The sequence below is a fragment of the Barbus barbus genome (assembly GCF_936440315.1).
Source record: "Barbus barbus genome assembly, chromosome: 14".
Taxonomy (NCBI): domain Eukaryota; kingdom Metazoa; phylum Chordata; class Actinopteri; order Cypriniformes; family Cyprinidae; genus Barbus; species Barbus barbus.
The window spans coordinates 18,756,271-18,780,580 of NC_136742.1; the positions used below are offsets into that span (position 1 = coordinate 18,756,271).

Here is a 24,310-nt window from a genome sequence, read left to right on the forward strand (position 1 = left end):
GTTTGGGAGAAAAGAATATGATAGCACAGGAAAGCAGAACAGAGAATTGTTTTCTTTAAAAATTCTGGTGTCTTATACCCAAAAAATAAACCTTTTCCAGATTTTCGACCTGAGAGCCTGGAGATTGGGAAATACAGTATCTGTTGGCTTGAAGATGACACGATAGTGATGGAGAGAGCATATACGTGTATTTGCTCAAAAATGCTATAAGAAAACTAAAATTGAGATTTTTTTATTAGTATAATTAGTTGTAGTCATAATAGTAGTATTACTATTTGTTATTTATGGAACTTTGAAAATGTATTAATAATACTAAAATAGCATTATTAAAAGTTTAAGATTTTCAGCGTGTAACTACTTAATTTCCTTGGAACATCATTCCTTACCTCTGCCAGATGAGCCAGTAAAGCGATACTCTGGACTGTCTTTCCAAGCCCCATCTCATCTGCCAGAATGCCATTAATGCCCTATGAGAGACATAAATCAGACATAAATCATCTACAGATCACAGACATGATGGAAAAATACGATATACACTACTGTTCAAAAGTTTGGGGGTCTGTAAAATTTGTTTGTTTCTCTTACGCTCATTTATTTGATCAAAAATACTAACAACAGTAATATTGTCAAATACAATTACAATTTAAATGAAACATTTTCTATTTTAATATAATTTATTCCTGTGATAGTACATGTGTCCTGTGTCTGGTCATACGATCCTTCAGAAAACATTCTAATATCCTGATTTAGTCAAGACATATTTCTTTTATATTATCAGTGTTGAAAACAGTCATGTTGCATAATAGTTTTGTGAAAAATGATACATTTATGATATATATTTTTTCACGATTCTCTGATGATTAGAAAGTTCAAGAGAAAGCATTTCCAACATTATGAATGTGTTTATTGTCACTTTTGATCAATTTAATGCATCTTTGATGAATAAAAGTATAAATTTCTTTAGAAACATTGTACTGACCAAAACTTTCAATGCTTATATATATAGAAATAAACATAAGAGAACATCAAAAATCACCTGTTCATAAAGATTGGCCAGCCAGTTCATGCCTTTGAGCTGGTAGCCTTTAAGTTTCCCATTGAATATGGTGGGCTGGGGGATGTCTTCACCTGCTTGAATAGATGGGTTTGATAAGCTATAGCTCTCGCCGAAGCCAGAGCCAGACACGCTAGCCGCATGCAGAGAGGCACTGCGACTGTCCTTTGCTTCCTCATCAAACAACCTAGTCTATACAACAAAAAGAGAGACAATGTAATAATTTACAGCTGAAATTCATGTATAATGCAAATCAGATTGCCACTTACTCTGGCCTGGTGAATCTGGTATGCCTCTTTTGCATTTTTAAGGGCCTGAGACTTGTAATATTCACTATCTGCAAAAGGACAGCATGAAATTTGACTCTAAATGCATAAGATGGTACTCCGCATTTTGACAAGCTCCATCAGGGTCAGAATAAGATCTTACCATAGTCTTCCTGGCTGACATTCACCATAACCCCTCCACCGATGTCGATCTGCCGTTGGGAGGTGTTGTCCTCAAGCTTGCACAGGATCTCCTCCTGTGTGCCGTCTCCCCCAGCGTTCTGCTTGCCCCCCATGAAGTGAGCATACAGCTCTGTCTGGGTGATCAGGAAGTTAAGCTTCCTCTGCTGACGCTTAGCCTGATAGGACACACAGGAAGAACTGTCAGGGAAACTATTTAAGAAGTGATTCTCAGTGAAATATAATTTCTAGTGCATATTTACTGATACCTCCCGCATCTCCTCATCCAGTTTGCGTTGTTCAAGAGCCTCTTTCTCAGCGCGTTTGCGATGCTCCTTCTCCACCTTCTCGTATTTCTTCCAGTACAGCAGCATTTCTTTGGTGAGGCGGCGTGCTCGTGGCAAAGTCTCTTTGCAGTTCTTCTGCGCTTGGATCGCAGCCCTCCGGACCTCACGCATACACTGGTGGGCCAACTGGACAAGTGTACACATGCATTTTTATTAGCAGATTTTCAGTGTTGTCTCAGAATTTTGACCTTCAAATTTTGTGACATTCACATGTTTAGGGTCAGTAAGAATTTTATTATTTTATTCAGCAGGGATGCACTAAATTGATCAAAAGTGTCAGTAAAGATGTTTACAATGTTACAAAAGTTACAAAAAATATTTGTTCTATTTCAAATAAATTCTGTTTATACATTATATACACTATACTTACTTTATATATATCTTATAAGTTTATATTCATTAAATAATACTGAAAAATATTAAAATTTCTTCAAAAATATTAAGTAGAACAACTGTTTTCAACATTGATGATAAGAAATGTTTCTAGAGCACAAAATTAGCATATAAGAATGATTTTTGAAGGATCATGTGACACTGAAGACTGCTGAAAATATGACTTTGCTATCATAGAATTACATTATTTGTATTAATATTTCAAAATATTACAATATATATATTGTAATACAATAAATATTACTTTTTTTCTAAATAAATGCAGCCTTAGTGAGCATGAGAGACTTCTTTCAAACCCCAGTGGTAGGTTATGTAAAAAATAAACATCTCTTACCTTTCTGGCATTGGTTAACACAAAGTTCCTTGCCGAGACTTTCTGTTTAAATGCCTGAAATGAGACAATGAAAGCATAGATTAAAGCGGGAACAGAAGAAATAGATATTGTGTGTCACAAAGCTCAATGGAATTCCAAAGAAAAATTGTTGTACCTTTGGGATTTCTTTTTTGGCAATCGTGAGCCAGACCTTTCGTCTACGAGCATTGAGCTGCTCGATGGTTAAGTGCTTCTTTTTGATCATGGGAAGAGGTGCATCATGAGAAAACTTGGCAAAAATTTTTGTAACGTGCGGCCTTCCCTCCATGGAGAACTCCTCTCCTCGTTTCTTTTTCTTTTTCATCTTTTTTAACTTGGCTATGAAAACAGAAGAAGGATGAGCATTCAAATGACCAGAAAACAGCTACGGTCATCCTCTTTTGTTCTGTAGGCTTACCCTTACATTTCTTCTCTTCCTTGATTTTCTTTTTCTTGATGCCCAGTAGGTGGCGCTGCTGCTCGTAGAATGGGTCGTGAGTGGACAGGAGGCCAGTGCTGTAGTGTTGATAGTGCTGCAGCTGTGAACACAAACACACATTACCAACTGTTTCCATGAAGCTATTTATGCGGGGGCAACTATCCCAGACTCAGCAAGCGTGTCGTACTTCTCTGTCAGAGTGGAACTTGCTCTGGTGGAGTTTGGTGAACTTGTGCAGGCGCAGCATGTCCTGGAGCTCTTCCCGTGTCATTGTGAAGTCAGAATCATCCGAGTCAGTATCGGAATCTGTGGTGTCATCGCTCAGCAAGATGCCCTGAAATTCACAAACAATCTCCCTAACATCAGAATGCTTAGACACAGACATACACGAGAGGCACAATTACCAATGAATGACTTTTTTGCCAGTAGTATGGATAAACCTGTTTCCTCTTCAGAGCAAAAACAACTGCAATTTCATATCGTATTACTGAAATGTATTTGCATTTTTTCATAATTGCAACAATTCTTTCCCGCATCTCATTTGTTTCCATCACCATGTCCTCTTAGAGTTTGTATCTCAATATTGTGAGTGTACTTCTTTTAATTGCAACTTTACTCTCACTATTACTGCCACTTTGTCACAATTTTGACTTCTCATATCAAAACTGTGACTATATTTCTTGTAACTGTTAGTTTATATTTTGCAAAGAGCCTTAATTTACTATTTTAAATGTTATATTTATACAGCAATAACTGCTTTTATTTTTTACTCTTGAGGCGGCAACAGGCTTCTTTAAAGCAGGGATTGGATTTAGATAAAGATTTGGATTTAGATTTTCCCAGAATTACTGTAGTGTTGTATCTATACATTACCTTTAGCCATTTCCTGCTTTTCTTCAGTTTTGAGAAGTTATACAGACTGGCCTTGTCAGCTTTGTGTTCTGTGGATGACAATGTGGGGTTTAAGGTGAACTCAGTATTTTTTTTTACTCATTAAAAGCTTCTACCCCTAAATAAATGAAGAGTACTTTTGAAAATCATATACACATTGGAATGCCTAATAAAGGCCGCCATGTTGAAATCACATGACCAGCCAAATACTATCATATCAATAAGACAAAATGTACTACTTTCATGGTATTAGATGCCAGCAGAAATCCACGACAACTGGTCAGCGTAATATATACAGAAAATTATATTCTTATGTTATATAGCATGGCTATTTTTGATTTTATGTCTTGTACCTTGCAGCACAGCTCCATTGAGAGTGCCACACTCTGCCTCTCTATCTCTGCATGAGTCCTTGCTCTCATTCTCAGGGTTGATGTGATCATTTTTCACTGCCAGCAGTGGGTTAGACGGAGCCAGAGAAGACCCCTCGCCCAAACCATCATCGCTGTCATCGCTGATATAGAGAAGCACACACAAACACGACCATAAACAACCCACCACATGCCATAAAACCAAGCTGCAGTGCATTATTTCCCATAATTAGGTTTTGGTTTTTGGAATTATGGGGAATGGAGAAACATTCAAAACAGATAAAAATCACAAACCAGGTTGGGACATTACAGTCTCTAAGGATTTTGTAAAAGCATGGTAGTCATGCAGTGACTCTAAATATAAAAGGTCAAAAAGGACCTGAATGCCTTTGAGAACTCCACAATAATTTACCTGGAAATGTTCTGGTTAAAAACAGCAGCAGTCTGCCTTAGAAAAGTGTCTAGGCGGAGGGATCGCTCAAGGTACTGCAGGTGAAGTGGTTTGGCCAACTTTGAGCATGTGGCGTCTCCAACGCCATCCTGCTCCAAGGCCATAGGTAGAGGTTAAGACCCTGAAAGGGCGATCACTGCAAATACAATATGGAAAGTGTTTGTCGGTTAACTCTAAATGAGATTATGAAGATCATCTGAATGCTTTGAATCAAGGTAATAAAACTGTGGTCAAAGACAGTACAGTACCTTTGGAGAGCGAAACTTCATATTTCACAATTTCAACATTCAGTGTCCCAGAAATGAATAATCTGAAACAGAAAAGGATGTGATATTGATTTAGTTATTGATTAATCTGTCTACTCTTATATAGATATAATCACTGTAAGATTGATTGCACATTTAGAATAAGAATATTGCATATAAATATTCAGAACTTAATGACAATAACAAATTGCAAATAAAAATGAGAAATTTAAAAATACATTTGCACATGGCATACTGGCAGTAGCTGAATGATAATGAAGTGGATTTAGATTAACACAGCTGACAGGTTTATTGAGAACATAATGAAATGTAATACTGAATATATTCCATTGTTGTAGCAGTTTGTGCCCTCTGTAGGGTAACAGAGGTGCTAATCAACCTGATAAACAGCCTTGTGAGGTTCAGAATCAGCTGGACAAACTCGTGAATGACTGCATGAATTTATAATTTGACTTTTTAGATTTGCATCTGTTCAAAGACTCAAAGAAAAGTAGATTTTTCTTATTAAAGTTTGGGACTGGTAAAAAAAAAAAAAGTATGTTTTTGAAAGAAGTTTCTTATCTGATCAAAAATACAGTAAAAACAGTAATATTATGAAATGTTAATACAATTTTAAATAAAAAAAATTATTTAATAGATTTTACAATGTAATTTATCCCTGTGATGGCAAAGCTGAACTTTCAGCAGCATCATTACTCAAGTCTTCAGTCACATGATTCTTCAGAAATCATTCTAATATGCTGATTTGCTGCTCAAGAAACATTTATCATTATAAATATAAAAAACAGTTGTGCTGTTTAATATTTTTGTGTAAAATGAGATACACTTTGTAACAAGTCTTTACTGTTAGTTTTAGTCACATTAATCAACCTTGCTTGATAAAACTAAAAAAGAATCTTACTGACCACAATAAAAACTTTTTATCAAAAGGTATTAATAATTCATCTTGCACTGCAGATTTTTGTTCAAATCAAATGCTCACTAGAATGAGAATATCCACACCCTCCAAAAATACTTGTAATAAGTACCAATTAGCAAACCATCTTTTTGTGGCATCAAGTGATTTCCTGAGAAAATGTAGCAACAAATCTACTTCCCTGCGATTTAAAAAAAACAAAAAAACAAACGTGAAGCGCATGGATGAATTGTTGAATATTAAATTGTGGAATACTGAACTAATGAATTGTTCATAAAATTTATAAAACAGATAAATAGAAAATAGAGTGAATTTCCTTTTCACATCCACTTTAAAAACTACTAGTGAACGCTCAAAATATACAGGTACATCTCAAAAAATGTGAATATCGTGAAAAAGGTCAATGTTTTTTGCCACTCATTTCAGAAAGTGAAACCCATATATTATATAGATTCATTACACATAGAGTGAAATATTTCAAGCCTTTATTTCTTTAAATTTTGATGATTATGGCATACAGATAATGAAAACCCAAAATTCAGTTTGCTGGCCAATCACAGTAACACCATGGTCATTGAACCAGCTTTTGGTACCTTTGGCAGTGTGGGCAGGTGCCAAGTCCTGCTGGAAAATGAAATCAGCATCTCCATAAAGCTTGCCAGCAGAAGGAAGCAAGAAGTGCTCTAAAATTTCCTGGTAGATGGCTGCGTTGACTGTGGACTTCAGAAAACACAGTGGACCAACACCAGCAGATGACATGGCAGCCCAAATCATCACTGACTGTGGAAACTTCACACTGAACTTCAAGCAACATGGATTCTGTTCCTCTCCACTCTTCCTCCAGACTCTGGGACCTTGATTTCCAATGAAATGCAAAATTTACTTTCATCTGAAAAGAGGACTTTAGACCACTGAGCGACAGTCCAGTTCTTTTTCTCCACAGCCCAGGTAAGACGCTTCTGACGTTGTCTCTGGTTCAGAAGTGGCTTGGTAGCCCTTTTCCTGAAGACGTCTGAGCGTGGTGACTCTTGATGCACTGACTCCAGCTTCAGTCCACTCCTTGTGAAGCTCTCCCAAGTGTTTGAATCAGCTTTGCTTGACAGTATTCTCAAGCTTGCGGTCATCCCTGTTGCTTGTGCACATTTTCCTACCCAATTTCTTCATTCCAGTCAACTTTGCATTTAATATGCTTTGATACAGCACTCTGTAAACAGCCACACCTTTCAGTAATGACCCTCTGTGACTTACCCTCTTTGTGGAGGGCGTCAATGTTCGTCCTCTGGATCATTGCCAAGTCAGCAGTCTTCCCCATTATTGTGGTTTCAAAGAACAAGAGATACCCGGAATTTATAGATGGTCATTTATTGAAACTCAAATGTAAATATTCTAATGTTTTGAGATACTGATTTTTGACTTTCATGAGCTGTAAGCTGTAAGCATCAAAATTAAAACAAAAAAACTTTTGAAATGTTTTACTTTACATGTAATGAATCAAAAATATATGAAAGTTTCACTTTTTTGAAATAAGTTACAAGAAAAAAATGAAAATTTTCACGATATTCATTTTTTTTTTTTTAGATGTACCTGTAAGTATTATTTATATAACAATAGGCAGTTTTATTGAAAATCCACCATTGGGAAAGTATTTACATCTATTTATAGTAATTCAACTCTAAAGCAAACATGATACTCCACCTCAAATAATACTGGTGCATTTGCACAGGTTTTTTGAGTTTTTGTAAACACAACTAAAGCACACACACCACTTGTGTTTTAGTGCCTCATTAACCATTTCCTGGATGCAATATAACAAACAGAGCAATGGATAGCCTATGAGTTATTAATTTCTATAGTTCGGCAACTCATTTGACTTTAATGTCCGGGAAACTATTATTATAAAATCAATAGATTAATGTTACTGACAAATACTCGTAAATTTTTGGTTTCTTCATATGAGACAACGTAATTTATAAACCTAACGCACACTTACGAGCGTATCCTTTTAACCTTATATAAAGAGGAAATGTATAGCGGTGCAAGGTGTCTTAAGACTTATGAAATCCAGGTAAAACCACTGTTAGTTCACAGAATATTATCGACAGGCTAATGTTTTATTTCCGATTTAGCTTAGCTAGCACACTAAGCTGGCTAGGTTTAGCTAACGCTAAGCGTCTCAGCAGCCAGTGCTGCTTGTTAATCTAAACCCAGGGTTACTGGATATGTTGCTAGTTTGCAGCGCGATGTAAGGTAAACTTGAGGCACGACCACTAAAAACGAGATTTATTACATTTTTAAAAGCAAGACTATGAAGTTTAGCTGGCTGCTATTTGTAATGATAACCGTTGAGAGGTGACTTTGTTTTAGCAAAGGTTTAGTATCATGGCAAGTTCTTAATAATTTTGAAAAATTGAAATGGGTTCTGTCTCTTTAAGGCCATCACCTCTTTGTCAAATGAAATGTAGGGAGATATGATTTAAAATTATTCGTAATGTTCCGTGGCCTTGTTACACGTGAGGTCAAGCACCACCTGTCCCGTCTCATGTCTATATGCACTGCGGGAATCGAGGAGGCCAGCAGATCTGCGATTCCCATATTCTAATTCTTTCTCCCTCCCGGCCATCTTCCCCCATTGCTCCCCCACCACGTTCCTCATAAACGCTGGCTCACCTTGTCCGCCGTTTTTGCTCTGTCTCTGTTGCAGCCGACTCGCAGCTCTCTGTCTCCAAAATGGCGGTTGTGAGCGAGGAGAGAGACCGTGAGTCGGTAGCAGCAGAGAGGCGGCCACTTTCAGTAACTGAGAGAGCAGGGACACGGCGCCATGGCGAGGACAGAGTGGGGAACAGGCGTACCAATCAATTATAGAGCGAAGGCTGCAATCTTATAAGCATTTAGGGACGTATCATAATAAAGTACTAGTAGCAAAAAGAAAAGAGTAGTTTAATTTAAAAAAGATAGTGGTGAGAATCCGACCCATTATAAATGAAGTGGGTTATATTGGAGGAGAGAGTAATGGCTATCGGAGTTCTACTGATTGTGCCTAGAAAAACCGAACGTTGCCGAAGGTTTTATGACGTAACACTTTCCGAATGTAGCCTCAAAATATCGCGTGATTGAGACTTGACGTAAAATTCGTCAGTCTTGTAATACACAAATAGCACTAATGCAATATGATTTCCCCCCCATGCAACTTAATTATTTTTGCTATGTATAAATGTAAGGAATTTAAATTAACTAATTTTCTCATTTTTAAAACAAACTACTAAATGGAAATGCTCACATTTAGGTGTTTTTATATTTTTATTTGGCTTTTATCTATAATTTAAGGGAAGATATATTGTATCAAGTGATCTATATAACACATTTATTTAGTTTACTCTTTGTTTTTTCTCATTTTATATATTTTCCTTTATCTCTGTGTTATAGTGCATAAACCCTTGGCCATTATCTCTGGGTTTTGATTTATTTAGTATATAATTGTTAAAAATAAATAACACTAATGAACAGAGGTCATTTAATTTATCAAATAAACTACACCAATAACTTAAAATGTGAAAACTTAAAATGTGCTTAGATACAAAAGTGTGTATTGTGTACATTTATTACTGATTTCATCAAAATGTAACTTTTTTTTATTTTTTTTTTACAAAATGAAAACAATTTCCATAAAATGGCTTTACATTAGGAGTGATACCTTTTCACCTTTGTCCCATAACATTATATCACAACACAAAGTCTGGTCACATAGCAATCATTTATTTTTTGCTGCATACATTAAAAAAAAGATATTATTCACATTACTCATAATGCAAAATGAAAACAAGTGCTTATTAAATTTTGAAGTGACCAGTGATCTAAGGAAGCAACATAAAAATCAAAGAAGGCCATTTGTACAGTACATATCTGTTAATACTCATTAATTCAGCAGGTAGCATGTAATATTCTAAACAAATTACAACTTTCACAAATGATTAATGGTTAATTTGTCAGGATATGTACAACGTATAACAGATTTATTGTGCAGTCCTCAAATGAACTCATGGAGAAATGCATCCTTCAGAGCCAGCTGGACATCTCTTGATCAAACTTCTGTAGATCTATGAAAGGCTTGTCAATGGATTTGATCATCAGCTCACCACAGTAGACACACTCACATGCTATGATGTCATCAATGTCAGACTTGATCTGCTCTCTGCTTCCTTGGCCCTTACCTAAGCTGACCGTATCCTCCTCTTTGGGCTTGTGCCTGGATTTGGTGGTCTGCGTGGTCGCTGCCAGCTTCTTCTGAAGCTCCTCTAATTTATTCTGCTTATAGGAAGAGAGGTGAGGGATGACTTCCTGTAAGAGGCAATCATAATGGAACATGTGTCCACACAGGAAGAGATAGAAAGGTCTGTTGAGCAAGGGGAAGTCGCAAGTGGCACACTTTTCCTGAGACTCCACCACTCCGTACTTGTTCCTCATCTCCTGGATGTCTTCACGGATGCGTTTGGCACTTTCTGTGGCCTCCTCCATTTCTTGCTTCAGCTCCTTGATGTGTTCGTTGTACTCTTCCAGGGAGTTGCAAATTGCCTCCTTGAAGTGGTCTATCGTAACAAAATCTGGAAAGAAAGGCAAGATGTCCTCAATCTTAAGAAGGTTGCAACTGGACAGACAGTTCATGGCCTTCTTGACATCTTTCTCCTCCTGAACCACATGACGAGCGATCTTCAGCCACAGCTTCTTCCTCAACTCCTCATCATCCTCTGGAAGGTCGGCGCAAGACTTGGCCAAATCTACATCCACCTAAAGGAATAAACATAGGTATTTTTTTTAATTAAATGTATAATTAGCCCAATACTGAGAGTTTTAAAGGGATAGTTCACCTAAAAAAAAATTTATTCTATCATTAATTACTCATCCTCATGTTGTTCCACACCTGCAAGACCTTTGTTCATCTTATTACGATATTTCTGATGAAATTCGAGAGGGTTTGGATACGCATGTGTCATGGTACTCTTCTGAACGCGCATCGAAGACTGACACGAAAGATAAGAAATTGTTGAATAAAGTCGTTATTTTGGTTTTCTTCACTCACAAATTGTATTCTCGTAGCTTCATAACATTACGGTTGAAACACTGATGTCACATGGACTATTTTGACGATGTCCTTACTGCATTTCTGGGCCTTGAACGTGGTAGTTGCCTTGTTGTCTATCCAGGGTCAGAAATCTCTCGGATTTCATAAAAAATATCTTAAGGTCTTGCGGGTTTGGAACAACATGAGGGTGAGTAAGTAATGACAGAATTTTAAAAGAGAATGTAAGGAGTATAAAAGCACACATACTTGTAGAGCTAGATCCACAGCTTCCTCATACAGCTCCATAATCTTATAAACCAAGACGCAGGCCTGCAGGTAACCATGTTCCGCACAAAGGCGCAAGGCATATTTCAAGTCATAGTGGATGTCGGAGACGTGCGTTCCTGCTTGTTCGAGGTACCACAACAGAGCGTCTGGCTTGTGTTTGGCATAAAGCGACAGTAAGTAATTGTGAATGGCTTCGTCTTTGACATCCAGCTCATACACACAAAACTCCATGTACCGGATGGTCTCGTTAATCTGCTGCATGCTACCCATCTGGCTGTAGTTCACCAGTGCTGGGATCAGATTCTTTGGATCTAACCGATTTCCCATTTGAATCCATGCATCGACCACCTTTTTGGGGATGTGCTGCATGAGGACCGGGGAGAACTTGTAGAAGAGCTTGTCATCGCAGTGTTTGGAGAGAACATCTAAGGCTGCACTGTAGTCATCATGCTGGCAGTAATGTGATATGACGCGCTCATAATCTTGCATGATGACTGAGAAATACACCATGTTGTCCACGTCGCCATGACTAGCGAGCAGGTCGTAGATGGTGTTGCGATTGTTGTAGAAGCAGTCTTTATGTTTGGGGCTTTTAAGAAAGGTGCGGAACTCTTCACGGGTCTCCAGAAAGAGGTGTTGCTTGCCGTCATCGGCCTCCAGTTGACCGAGCCGGTTGAGATAGAGTTCCGTCAGCCAGGTGACCAGCAGGGTGATCTGAGTCTTCTCGGTGGGCTTGAAGTTGGTCAGCTTCTTAATCAGAAACTCTTTCAAGGCCTCCTCCTGCTTGGCCTCGATGAACTTCAGCGCAATCTCCTCAAAGTAATTCTGAGTGAGAGCGTAGCATTTGGCACTCTCCAGGTAGCGCTTGTTTTGGAAGCAGTGCTCCGCCTCTTTGGCTAGCACCATGTCCAGGCATTCTGGTCTGTCTTTGCAGTACTCTTTAGCCAGGTCAAACTTATTCATGTTCATGTACATCTGCCAAACATCCCGCGCCTCCCTCTGGATGTGGTAGCGAAACACAGCTTTCTCTGTGTAGATCCAGACAAGCCCAGTGATTGGATCTTTGATCATCTTTTTTAGACTGCCAAACTTTTCCGGAAAAAACTTTTCTTCGTGCACTACCTGTCCATTCAGAGTGCAAATACTCTTGACGCGGTCTGGGAGCAGGAGCAGGAAGTGAAACTGGGTGAGTACTATAGAGATGGGCTTGACGGAGTTTAAATCGATGTCTGAGGTGTATTCCCACACTTGAACATCACTGAGTAGAGAGTCGGGCCGCACATAGTCCAGCTGTCCATACAAAACCCCATTTCCCATCATCCATGCAAAGGTCTTCGGGGAACTGCGCAGCTTTGACGTGTAGAACGTAATCTCACTGTAGCCCATGTTGACTGGAAACTCCTGGAAGCTGGGTAGGAGATCCTGGTTCTGGGCAAAGATGGAGCTGAACCCCTGCTGCTCAGATCCCTCTGCCAGCTTTCCTACAAACTGGAACAGGCGTTTCCGTGTGGTCGCAACAATGAAGTACTTGGATTCCAAGCCACGTTCCACCTCGAGGCAACAAACCGGAGCTGGCTTACCATCCTCCTCCAGGGAATGAACCTGTCTGAAGTACTGGTCTGGGTTAGTGTTGAACAGACTGCCCTCTGAGGCAGAGATCTCCGCTTCAAAGATGATTCCCTGGCTGGTGCCGACCAGAATCGGGCCGGTGTTGGTCTCAGAGCCGATTAATTTGTTCCATCCTATGCTTTCAATTAGGTGGCCTCTCCATCGTGACAGACTTCGGACCTTTTGAGTGTTTCGGTTTAAGTATACACATTCGTTTGTGGTGAGGCTGATGACTAAATGTGACCCTGTAAGACAAACGATAAGGTCATTTTACAGATTGCATTAAAAAGTAAATCTATTTAAGCAGTTCAACACTAAATTGCAAGTTTAAAAATACCAGGTCTGAGCTTTTGATCCAGTTTACACCTGGTATAAGATCCATCTTCAGTCATTGCTAAACATGGGTGTAAATGGGGTTCAAAATAACCATATCGCATTGTAAAAGCTAATCCTTCTCATGAGCCTAATCACTTGTCAATTAACCACTGTGCGAAGACAGTTTTTAAACTTTGCTGCTAACCATTTTAAATGTAATTTTATTTAACTTTTACAGCTCTATATATAAACATTTAGAAATGCAAAAGTTAATATATATGTGTGTGTGTGTGTGTATTATTTAATACTAATTTCTGAATTATTTAATATTATTAAGCATTCAAATTGTGGCATACATGGCAAAGCACTACTGTGCAGTTTGTGCGGTTGACTATCACAAGATAATCTAAAATAATCTAAATCAGACATTTAGACCAAGATAACAAGTTTAAAAAATTTGATAATCCTACTCATCTGTGAATCAAACAATGTGCCAAAAAGAGATATTAAACTTTGCTGGTTACGGATTTAAACAAAAATATCTTTCTAATAAAAAAGTATAACTTTAAAATAAAAATGTTATATTTACATTTATAAATTTGCACTTCTCATTTAATTTCTTTATAATTTTTATTTCATATTTATGTTGAAATGATTTAAAGGTTATTCCACCCCAAAATGAAAAGTTTGTCATTAATCACTTACCCCCATGTTGTTCCAAACCCGTAAAAACTTTGTTCGTCTTCGGAACACAATTTAAAATATTTTGGATGGAAACTGGGAGGCTTGTGACTGTCCCATTGACTGCCAAGTAATTACCATTGTCGAGGCCCAGAAAAGTATGAAAGCATCGTCAGGATAGTCCATCTGCCATCAGTGGTTCAGTCTGAATTTTATGAAGCGACGAGAATACTTTTTGTATGCAAAGAAATTAAAAATAATGACTTTTTTTCAACAATTCATCTCCTCTGTCTTTCAAACTGTGTACACTGTTCTGTATCAGCCGCAACACAAGGATGTGCTATTTTCGTTCAAATCAAAGTGTAAATACACGTAGAAAATGTATCATTGTGTTGCAGCTGATACAGAAGAGCGTAAGTTTGCGTTCAGCGTGTAATCTCCAAAATGGCGCTACGGTGACGCGGAGAGACAGAGAAGAGACGAATTGTTGAAAAAAAAAGTTATTTTTTAGATTTTATTATTCAGATTGAACCACTGATGGCAGATGGACTATTTTGATTATGCTTTTCATACTTTTCTGGGCCTCGACAGTGGTAATTACTTGGCAGACAATGGGACAGTCACAAGTCTCCTGGTTTTCATCTAAAATATCTTAAATTGTGTTCCAAAGACGAACAAAGCTTTTACAGGTTTGGAACGACATGGGGGTAAGTGATTAATGACAACATTTTCATTTTGAGGTGGAGTTACCCTTTAATATTATGTTATTAAAACATTAAATGATAGCATACAGGGTAAACAATAATTAAACTGATTAATTTGTGGTATACTGTTACACAAAAAGAAAACAGACAAAAGGGGGAAAATCATTGTTAAAAAAAACAAAACAAAAAACTCATATGCCAGCTAACTAGTGTGGGATTACAAATTTATTAAAATGATAAATCTAGGTTCCAATGTAATAGTATAACTATTTATATAACTATATATAAACTGAAACAGTGTGTTTTACATTTTGAGGTAAAGATGATGACATTCTAAGATGAAGTCAGGCAGCCCAGGTGTCTGAGACATTAACCTTTTGTCTTTAGGCACTTCCTGACCATTTGGGTGATACGGTCAGGCTGATTGGATTAGCATTTATACAGTTGAATAGTTATGCTGATTGAATTAGGACTGGTAACACTCTAGAGTCTGGGGCGGGTTCCTAAACCTGTATACTTCATTTACATGCTTTGTTCCGAGTGTATCCACCTCTATGTAAATCCCTCCCCCTTGAAATGTATATAAACTACAATGTATACTGTTTGAGTCAGACTTGGATGACTACAGCGACTACTGCGAGTTCTCAATAAAGAGTAACTTATCCCAAAGTCTCCTGGTCTCTGCTTTGACGAAGGAAAAAGTTTCCAACAGTTTTGGTGCCGTGATCCGGATAGAGCTCCTCACCTGAATCCAAATTGAAACTTCAAGCTCAAAGATCTGACTGCATTCCAGACTGAATCTTCTGAATCCAGATTGAAACTTCAAGCTCAAAGATCTGACTGTGTTCCAGACTTAATCTTTCTGTAAAACCAAGGGTTGGTGAGTGCCACTCTATCCAAAAGAACCTTTAAGACCAGTACAAATGTATTATCCTCTGCGCCGTCAGAGAAGAGTTAACAGACAGCTGTAGGGTTTGGTTAACTAAGTTATCCTCTAAAGTTTTCTTTTAGAGAGGAAATTTATCCTCTGTTCAGGCAGGGAAGATTAGCATTACATGTTAATATTCGTTATCCTCTGTCTAATCAGGGAAGGTTGTTTAACAGACTAGTTTATCCTCTACGTTGCTAGAGAAGGTTTATCCTCTGTAAAGTTAGGGAAGATTTATCCTCTGCTTTACCAGGGAAGGTGATTTATCCTCTGTGTAGTCAGAGAAGATTCATCCTCTGTTCAGGCAGGGAAGATTAGCATTACGTGCTAATATTGGTTATCCTCTGTTCAGGCAGGGAAGATTAGCATTACGTGCTAATATTGGTTATCCTCTGTTCAGGCAGGGAAGATTAGCATTACGTGCTAATATTTGTGACCCTCTGTTTCGGCAGAGAAGATTAGCGTAAAGTGCTAGTAATTTGCGTTATCCGTGGCTCTGGCAAGGAAGGTTAACAATAGTTGATGTGTTAACAAGCATACCCTCTGTTGAACAGAGAAGTTTTAGTGTTTTGATTGTGTGGTAACAAAGAAACTCACAATATGTTTAGAAAGAATGCTAGACTGATCCCCACAACTGAAAAAGGTGGTCTAGCGACTCCTTTGTGGTCAGATAGCGAATTCAAATCACTGTTAGGAGTACAAATGAACCTAATAGTCACTGAGAAAGTTAGACAAGAACTAACGCAGAAATATGAGATTCATCCAGACAAGACTTGGTCGGTAGATGAGTGTAAAAAGGTACTAGGAGCATGTATTCGCAAGAACGACGTGAAAGGCATTATATGCTGCCATAGAGAATTTGGTTTAGCGCTAGCTACACAACAGTCTCAGCGTAACTCAGAGCTAGAGGAACAGAACAAAGAGCTCCGTGCTAGAGTATCCTCTTTGACTAAGAAATTGAACCGAAACAAAGCTTCAGCAAAAACTGATGTGGAAGAAGTCAGTCAGCCTGATAACAATTATCCTGACTTAAAAGCTTTCTTTGAAACAGATGTAACCATCCAATCAGTAACTGATGTGCCTGTAGATTCAGTGAAGGTATGTGGCGCTAGGAGAAGATCTCAGGGAATTGAGGGAACTGAAAGTGTTCCTCCCAACTCTTCTGTTGTCCAAATACAAACTGTTGCCAAAGTGCTAGGACCTAAAGATATAGAGAGACTATCCCAGAGTTTACCCTCAGCACGCACAAATTTTTCTGAATTTAGAAGAGCATTGATCAGCAAAATGCGTCTCTATGACATGTCCTTGGCAGAAGTCACACAGCTAATGTCAGAAATTCTAACTGAATCTGAATTCAACAGTTTTGAGTCCGCTGTTACTTCTGAACTACAACATGCCAGTAAAGGCGATTTGAGAGAAGGTGTTTTGAAAATTCTAAAGAATATCATGGGACCCAAAATAGACTGGTCCAGAATCACTAACTGTGTGCAAAGGCAAGAAGAAACTGTAAGTGAATACACGGAAAGGTTTTGTCAGTCAGCTGCAGCATACAGTGGAATAGCTGACACTCCAGAGAAGGTACTGGATCATAAAGGACCACTAGTTCGAACATGGTTTGATGGCCTTTTATCAGAGCACAGATCTGCTTTGCCATTCTTAGATCTCACATGGTCCACTGGAAGCCTACAAAACAACTTGGACAGGTTAGCTACTTGGGAAAGAGACTTTGATGTTAAAGCCAGAGTAAAGATTGCAGCATCATCCTATAAGGTGAATACAGAGAACCACCAGAAACGTAAATGTCCTAAGAAGGAGGGCAGTTGTCATTACTGTGGCAAAACTGGACACTGGATGAAAGAGTGTAGGAAAAGTAAAAAGACATTAGGAGAAATTAACAGCTTTACTCAGCTCCTACTCAGTCTACTTACTTCTCTGAAGCAGCCCCTCCCCACTTCACCGAACTGTTGGAGCAGCTTGCTCAGGTGTTAACTGTTAGGGCTGTGAGTGCTTAACTTCACTAGTAATGTACAACAAAGATGAAAGATCCTTTGTAATTTAAATAACAGGAAGGTGACTGTCACTTCCTTCCATTGAGAGAACGCTAGCTAAGTACACTCACAGCCTTCAAAGCTATACTACAGCACACTCCAGTCACTCACCTATCCTCTCTCGATTATGATGTTTGTTATGACTGATGTTCCATTAGAGGATGGAGATGTCGCACAGTAAAGTTCGTACACCAACTACAGGGACAGACTAGGACACGCAGACCAGTGAGAGCCCAGGGAAGAACCGAATGCAACAGGCTTCGGGGGCCAACCCTGCGGTGAAGACTCCCTCATAGGCCTTCCCCATCCACTAGTCCATCCTTACCTCACTGTTCCTTAGGTGTCGCAGGAATTAAGAAATAGGGAAAGAAGGAACAACAATAGCAGACTCAGATCGAACAAAGGACACAACCCTAGTGTTTGCAATCTTTTAGAACAAATACTGCTCTGTCGTCTTTTGTTTTCTTTCTTACTCTGTGCAGATACCACTTGATGGCTGTCCTGAGACCCATACGTACCGACCTCCTCACCTGCGTATGAAGCCACAACCTCTAAAAGACCAATAGACCCACTGCCGAGCCAACTGTCACGGAAGACAGAACAAACAAAAAAAATACACAACGCAGAGACTCACATACGGGAACTTCAGTCATCCATCAACATGATCAAGATTGTCGTACTACTAACAAGATCCAACAAGACATTTTTGATCTTTCAGAAAAAATACACAAGATGACTGAAGATAATTCTTCATGGTTTGGAAACTTAGGTAAACCCTGGCTGTGGATCAAGGAAATAGCAATTCTTCTGTTGTTTCTCCTACTGGCGTACTATCTATGCGTCCACAGTATCAAGTGTTTCATTCAACAAATGACTCACGCGTCTCACGAGAAAATGACAGTTCCAACCAGAGAAGACTATTACCCGTAAGAACTTCACGGACCTTAATTGCATGTTTGTTTCTGTGTCAGCATGCAATTACAGAAAATCAACACAGAGCATGTGCTATGTGCCTGTAACGATCACAAGTTACACGAATGAACTTTTAAGTGTCTAAATTTGTATTTTGTGAGAGTTATTAGAACTCTCAAAGGGGGAACTGTGGGATTACAAATTTATTAAAATGATAAATCTAGGTTCCAATGTAATAGTATAACTATTTATATAACTATATATAAACTGAAACAGTGTGTTTTACATTTTGAGGTAAAGATGATGACATTCTAAGATGAAGTCAGGCAGCCCAGGTGTCTGAGACATTAACCTTTTGTCTTTAGGCACTTCCTGACCATTTGGGTGATACGGTCAGGCTGATTGGATTAGCATTTATACAGTTGAATAGTTATGCTGATTGAATTAGGACTGGTAACACTCTAGAGTCTGGGGCGGGTTCCTAAACCTGTATACTTCATTTACATGCTTTGTTCCGAGTGTATCCACCTCTATGTAAATCCCTCCCCCTTGAAATGTATATAAACTACAATGTATACTGTTTGAGTCAGACTTGGATGACTACAGCGACTACTGCGAGTTCTCAATAAAGAGTAACTTATCCCAAAGTCTCCTGGTCTCTGCTTTGACGAAGGAAAAAGTTTCCAACACTAGTTAATGCAAAACTCAACATTTTTTGCAAAGCTTAAACAGTATTTGTACGACAAATGCACATTGTTACCAGATGTAAACACTGCTGCGTCTCACCTGACCATTTGTGAATGGATCACACAAGTCAGATCATAATACCAGGCTTAAACAGAGAATTGGTTTCTCTTAATGGGATGCATTGTAGAGCATTACATGATATAAATCATATCAAAAACAGATTACATTTCATGTATTTATTCATTGTACTCCAAGCATTGGAAATATACATTTTCCTAACTGAATTTCCCAGTTCTGTTAAACTACTTTGGGAAGCTTCTTTTATCATACTAATTTCAATGGAAATCTAATCCGACTACTTCTGTGTCTGTCTAATGACGTCTAATAGATGGCCCAAATGCATTTAAATCCTCTTACAACAAGGTGTGAACATCGACACGTGATTACCTGTAGGATCTAGAAAAAGTTGGTGCACTTTGCTATCATCCTTTCTTCCCAGTTCAATCTGATTTGGCTGATCAGGTTTTCCAAGATCAATTCTGAAACATAATATGCATGTCAACATATTACAACACTTTAAAATTCCTCTGTAAATATTGCTGACCTCTTTCAGGTCAGTTTACAGGAATTCATCCTATACATATTTTAATGACATGTATAATGCGAATTAATCATAATTAGCAATTGTTAGCCTAAATAAAGGGCAGATTAAGTTATCGTTATCCCACTTTAACAGCCTTCAAAGAGAATTGTCTTTAATGGTCCCCATCCTCACTGCTTAGTCCTTTCACCTTTCAATATCCAGAAAATTAAATACGCATTAATCACTAATTGCATGTACATAAACTAATCAATGCAAAACATATCAGCTGCAAAATGTCCCAATTGAGACATGGCACCTTTACCTCAGCAGGGTGTCTTTCCCCAGACTCATGCATAACTGGTTGTTGCACACTGATAAGTGGTTGATTTTTTCGGGAGGTGAGAAATCGATGCGCTGCTTGTTGAAAATAGGTTTCTCTTCCTCCAACCTTACATTCACAAACCCTTTGAACGGAAAAAAAATCATGTAAAGTACAACAGTCAACCCAATCATAATGTTTGCAATATCCTAAAAGCTGTAAATGCAGAGGTTTATACCTGAATGAGTAATGCCGATGTTGGCCGCTGACACACGGCTGTGTTGACGGATGTTCTGAGAATCTTCATATTGGTCCAGAATAGATGCCATTGCAAATGATCAATTATTCACAAAACTACAGTATGTACAACAAATACTGAAGCTGTGTTCACATTGCACGTAAAGATGTACAGTATCTCTAGCAGCTGTCCCCAGCCATAGCACGCTAGCATGTGAGCTAAATATCCAGTTCAAAAGCTCATTTACTGCAATGCCTCCGTTATATACTAGTTAATACTGTAAATAAAACGATGCTGAGCTTTAAATTATATTTTATGAATGAATAAAGACAGAACTAAGAGACCGAGTTGTGTTGTGTGCATTGCTGTCTTGGTCAGCTGATGATTATCATGTGATTACATGTCAAAACTTCACTGTTCTTCTTTATCTGTCCACATAGTGGCACTGTTTAGTTAAGGATGGAATATCATTCATGCGTAACTAAATATTGCAGTGTTATAAGTTATATTAGAAATATGCTTAATTTGTAATGGTTATTTTTGTGCTACATTTTAAAAAAATTACTCAATTATGGCAGTGTAATATTTTAAATCCAGATGCAAAGACAAAGGTCTAATAAGAGAAAAAAACATGAAAACGCAGATTTTATTTTTAACATTTGTACACGGCTCGTGTTTAACTAGTCAGTCTATTTAATTCCAGTTTTTCCTCATAAAGATGATGACTCTGTGAAAACAGCACAAAACGCCTCAGGACACTACTGTATTCTACATTTACATTTATGCATTTAGCAGACGCTTTTATCCAAAGCGACTTACATTGCATTCAGTTTTTACATTTGTATCAGCTCTTTTCATTTAGTACATTTAATATTTAAAGGGTCTATTATTTTGCATAGTAATAAAATGCATTTAATTTAACCGCTTAGAAAAGGCATGCACTTTGTTTCATTGAGAATCGTTTGGGATTAAAATCGTTAACGAATCGTTAAATAGTTTATCTGTGTTCAAACCAAAGATTTGATCTTTCTATTGAGGCCCGTGACTGCGGTGGGCGTGGCTATGCAAAGTCAAGCCTCTCCGAATCGCTGAATGAAAAGACACGGAGATATCCGTCACATATTAGAAAGAGAGTCAGCTTTTGAGCTGCGAAAGTAATGAGTCATTCATCGGTCTCAACAAAGATACCACCTTGTACTGTGGAGTTTACTAAGTTTTCCTGAAGACAATTCTTCTTGGCTTTAATTGTTGGACATGCCACCTCAAATGGATTACTTTTACCACGAGTCAAGAGTTCCGTCCGTGTGTTTAGAGCAGGACGACGCGCTGGAGCCCTGGATCAGCTGTATGCTTGTTGGGGATGGTGCGGTGGGGAAGACTAGTATGATAGTCAGCTACACAACCAATGGATACCCTACGGATTACAAACAGACGGCTTTTGACGTCTTCTCAGGTAAGAGGGTGATCTTTGACTCCTTCTAAACCCTGATGCTTAAATTAAAGTATTTAGATGAATTATGAGGATTCAAATTTAAAGAGTCTTTACATTATGCTTATTCAGGACAAGTTCAGGTGGATGGGACCCCTGTGCGGATTCAGTTGATGGACACTGCTGGACAGGTAACTGTTTTCTTCATTTGTCAATTTAATCAAATATTTCACATTAGTTGTAGTTGAGACAACTAGTAGTTCTTTTGAGTTGAGAATGGATAAAGTATGTAAACTTTGTCCAAAAAGTTTGTCAGTTGTAAACTTTTAGTTTGACAAAGTGTAAATTGTTCAGAAAGTTTTGTAAATTAACTTTTAAAAAAAAGTTTGTAAAGAACCTTGAAAAGGTTTGTACATTGAAAACATTGTTTAAACATTTGTAAATTGTAAACAGTGAAAAAAAGTGCATATTCTGTTAAAAATGTAATTTAAAAGTTTGTAAAGTGCAAATTTTGTTAAACAGAAGATTGTTAACTGTGTCTGGTGTTCTTATCTGTCTTTGTCTTTGACTTGCAGGAAGAATTTGATGAATTCAGATCTCTGTCTTACGCACACACGGATGTCTTCCTTCTCTGCTTCAGTATGGTTAACCCCACATCATTCCAGAACATAACCAAGAAATGGATCCCTGAGATTCGTGCGTGTAACCCATCCTCCCCCATCATTTTAGTTGGAACTCAGTCGGACCTTCTATTGGACGTTAACGTTCTCATAGACTTGGACAAGTACAAGGTCAAACCTGTGTTCAGCTCACGGGCACGGAGCCTCGCCGAGAAGATTAGGGCCGCTGAGTACGTGGAGTGTTCAGCTCTGACCCAGAAAAACCTAAAGGAGGCCTTTGACGCAGCAATATTCGCGGCTATTAAACACAAGGCCCGGAAGGTCAAAAAACTGAGACTGTCGGACAGACGAGCTAAAGCTTTTTCCAAGTGCAGCTGGAAGAAGTTCTTCTGCTTCATCTGACCCTGTGGGTCAAAATGTGTGGACTGTTTACATGAGATATTAATTTATTTTGGACAATGTGTTTACCTACGGTCATTTAGCTTTATTTTATGGGTGGAGTTGTTTCATCTGTGGGAAACTTCCCAGGAAATGTTCGAGTGACATTTGAGAGTTGTTGCGTTACTCGACAAAGTTTACGGAGCGCTTTAATTGTACAAGTTGTATATGTAACACTTGCTGTAAGATTTATAGACACATAATGAAGAAAGATTAGAGAAAACTACTCCTTAAATCATTTATTGTTCACAAAGAGCACCCACCATATGTAAATGAATGAATTTGCATGAGCTGGATAGCTGCCTATTCAAAGCTTGAATGGTGCTCACGTGGAGATGTCTCTGATGGTCGAGGGAACAAGAGTGGGTATCTGTCTTATCTCTTTTGTGTCAGGCGCTACTTAGACAGACTCTTTCATATGCAACAGCCCAAACCAAAACCAATGTGTGAGATGTCTCCTTCTTAGGTGCCTGTGACTATAAATCCGACAACACTCTTACAATGATTCAGCCTGTTCTCCTGATAAACCTTAGCTGGGGATTGTCTTGCAAATTGGCAAAATAAGATTATTAGGCTTGTGTGAAAATGGTTTCCTACATCCGGGGAAAATTCGTCAGGGTTTTTCCTGATTTCCTAAGACAGGTTTAGCGTCTTTCTCTTGTGCAAATGTATTGTGAGAGTGCATACACAGATGAATGTATAGAAGCCCAGCCCATTTTGTGGAGCCGTAGCTTGGTTATGTTTGTTTTTTTAATCTTTTACTGACAGTGTGTGCTTCTCACAGGGTAAACAAGACTGTCTTTGTTACAAATATGCTTCTTGTGGAAGTTATCTTTTTTTTTTTTTTAATGCTGTTTGTTTTAACAGTTCTTTTTTAACAGTTTTAACTGTTCTGTTTTGATGCCTCAGGCAAGAAGGATGTACCGCTTGATCATTTTATCTGTCTTCACTATTGTTTTGCCTTTTGATCAAATTCAAGCTGCACTTTTATACAGGTTCTCCTTCAGTGTTTCTTTGCATCATCTAAAATAAATTTAAAGGGCAAAATACATTTCCAATGCAGTTTTCCCAATGCAACTTTGCAAGTTCCCTGTTTTTATTATTTTTTCCTGCTTTAAGTGTTATATGTGAGTTATTTACACAATCATGTGTTTCTCTTAAATATCAAATAAATAACATGATGAAAATGGATATTGTTCCCTAATTGTATTTTTGAGCTCCGTTAAGAAACCGTTATTATATCATTCAAAAGTTTGGAGTCTGTAAGATTTTTATTTTATTTAGTCATTTGTGCTCAACAAGGCTGCATTCATTCCATCAGAAATACAATACAAACTATAATATTGTGAAATATAATTAAAAATAACTTCTATTTTCATATTTTAAAATGTAACTTATTCTTAGGATGGCAAAGCTGAATCAGCAGCCATTACTCCAGTCTTTAGTGTTACATGATCCTTTAAAAATCACTCATATATGCTGAGTTGGTGTGCAACAGAGAAAAAATTTCTTAATATTATCAATGTAGAA

General features: G+C 38.1%; 3 protein-coding genes across 5 annotated transcripts in view; 1 reads left to right on the forward strand and 2 right to left on the reverse strand.

Moving 5' to 3' along the window:
* Nucleotides 1-8,760, reverse strand: part of LOC306879801 (chromatin-remodeling ATPase INO80-like) — a 43,774-nt gene extending 35,014 nt beyond the window's left edge. Inside the window, exons 1-14 of one of the 3 annotated variants that reach the window (XM_079432992.1) lie at nt 8,594-8,760; nt 4,993-5,054; nt 4,706-4,880; nt 4,276-4,436; nt 3,905-3,972; nt 3,219-3,365; nt 3,017-3,131; nt 2,729-2,931; nt 2,575-2,628; nt 1,770-1,973; nt 1,484-1,679; nt 1,324-1,391; nt 1,037-1,246; nt 387-467 (exon numbers count right to left, since the gene is read on the reverse strand). In XM_079432992.1, the coding sequence (XP_079289118.1) occupies nt 387-467; nt 1,037-1,246; nt 1,324-1,391; nt 1,484-1,679; nt 1,770-1,973; nt 2,575-2,628; nt 2,729-2,931; nt 3,017-3,131; nt 3,219-3,365; nt 3,905-3,972; nt 4,276-4,436; nt 4,706-4,848 (1,650 nt within the window). In that variant the 5' untranslated portion in view covers nt 4,849-4,880; nt 4,993-5,054; nt 8,594-8,760. Of the gene's footprint in view, nt 1-386; nt 468-1,036; nt 1,247-1,323; nt 1,392-1,483; nt 1,680-1,769; nt 1,974-2,574; nt 2,629-2,728; nt 2,932-3,010; nt 3,132-3,218; nt 3,366-3,904; nt 3,973-4,275; nt 4,437-4,705; nt 4,881-4,992; nt 5,055-8,593 lie in introns of all 3 variants that reach the window. The other 2 variants (XM_079432991.1, XM_079432993.1) reach the window with 2 other exon arrangements.
* An 808-nt stretch (nt 8,761-9,568) lies between these two features.
* On the reverse strand, nt 9,569-20,691 carry LOC306879802 (vacuolar protein sorting-associated protein 18 homolog). Its single transcript, XM_079432994.1, has 5 exons — nt 20,294-20,691; nt 20,059-20,200; nt 19,601-19,692; nt 11,250-13,123; nt 9,569-10,708 (listed from the first exon to the last, which is right to left on the reverse strand). Exons 1-5 carry the CDS (start codon nt 20,382-20,384, stop codon nt 9,980-9,982), a joined length of 2,928 nt encoding a protein of 975 aa, XP_079289120.1. The 5' UTR covers nt 20,385-20,691; the 3' UTR covers nt 9,569-9,979.
* A 704-nt stretch (nt 20,692-21,395) lies between these two features.
* LOC306879835 (rho-related GTP-binding protein RhoV-like) lies at nt 21,396-23,970 on the forward strand. Its single transcript, XM_079433039.1, has 3 exons — nt 21,396-21,746; nt 21,855-21,913; nt 22,298-23,970. The coding sequence occupies exons 1-3, from the start codon at nt 21,548-21,550 to the stop codon at nt 22,742-22,744; spliced, it is 705 nt and encodes a 234-aa protein (XP_079289165.1). The 5' UTR covers nt 21,396-21,547; the 3' UTR covers nt 22,745-23,970.
* The last annotated feature ends 340 nt before the right edge of the window (nt 23,971-24,310 follow it).

Bases quoted from the DNA above. Each gene is read 5' to 3' on its own strand.
- LOC306879802 (XM_079432994.1), bottom strand. From the start codon at position 20,384: ATGGCATCTATTCTGGACCAATATGAAGATTCTCAGAACATCCGTCAA. The intron at 20,201-20,293 runs GTATAAACCTCT...TTCCGTTCAAAG, and splicing joins CATCGGCATTACTCATTCAG to GGTTTGTGAATGTAAGGTTG. The intron at 10,709-11,249 runs GTATGTGTGCTT...TTATTCCTTTAG, and splicing joins CTGTGGATCTAGCTCTACAA to GTGGATGTAGATTTGGCCAA.
- LOC306879835 (XM_079433039.1), top strand. From the start codon at position 21,548: ATGCCACCTCAAATGGATTACTTTTACCACGAGTCAAGAGTTCCGTCC. The intron at 21,747-21,854 runs GTAAGAGGGTGA...ATGCTTATTCAG, and splicing joins GGCTTTTGACGTCTTCTCAG to GACAAGTTCAGGTGGATGGG. The intron at 21,914-22,297 runs GTAACTGTTTTC...TTTGACTTGCAG, and splicing joins TGATGGACACTGCTGGACAG to GAAGAATTTGATGAATTCAG.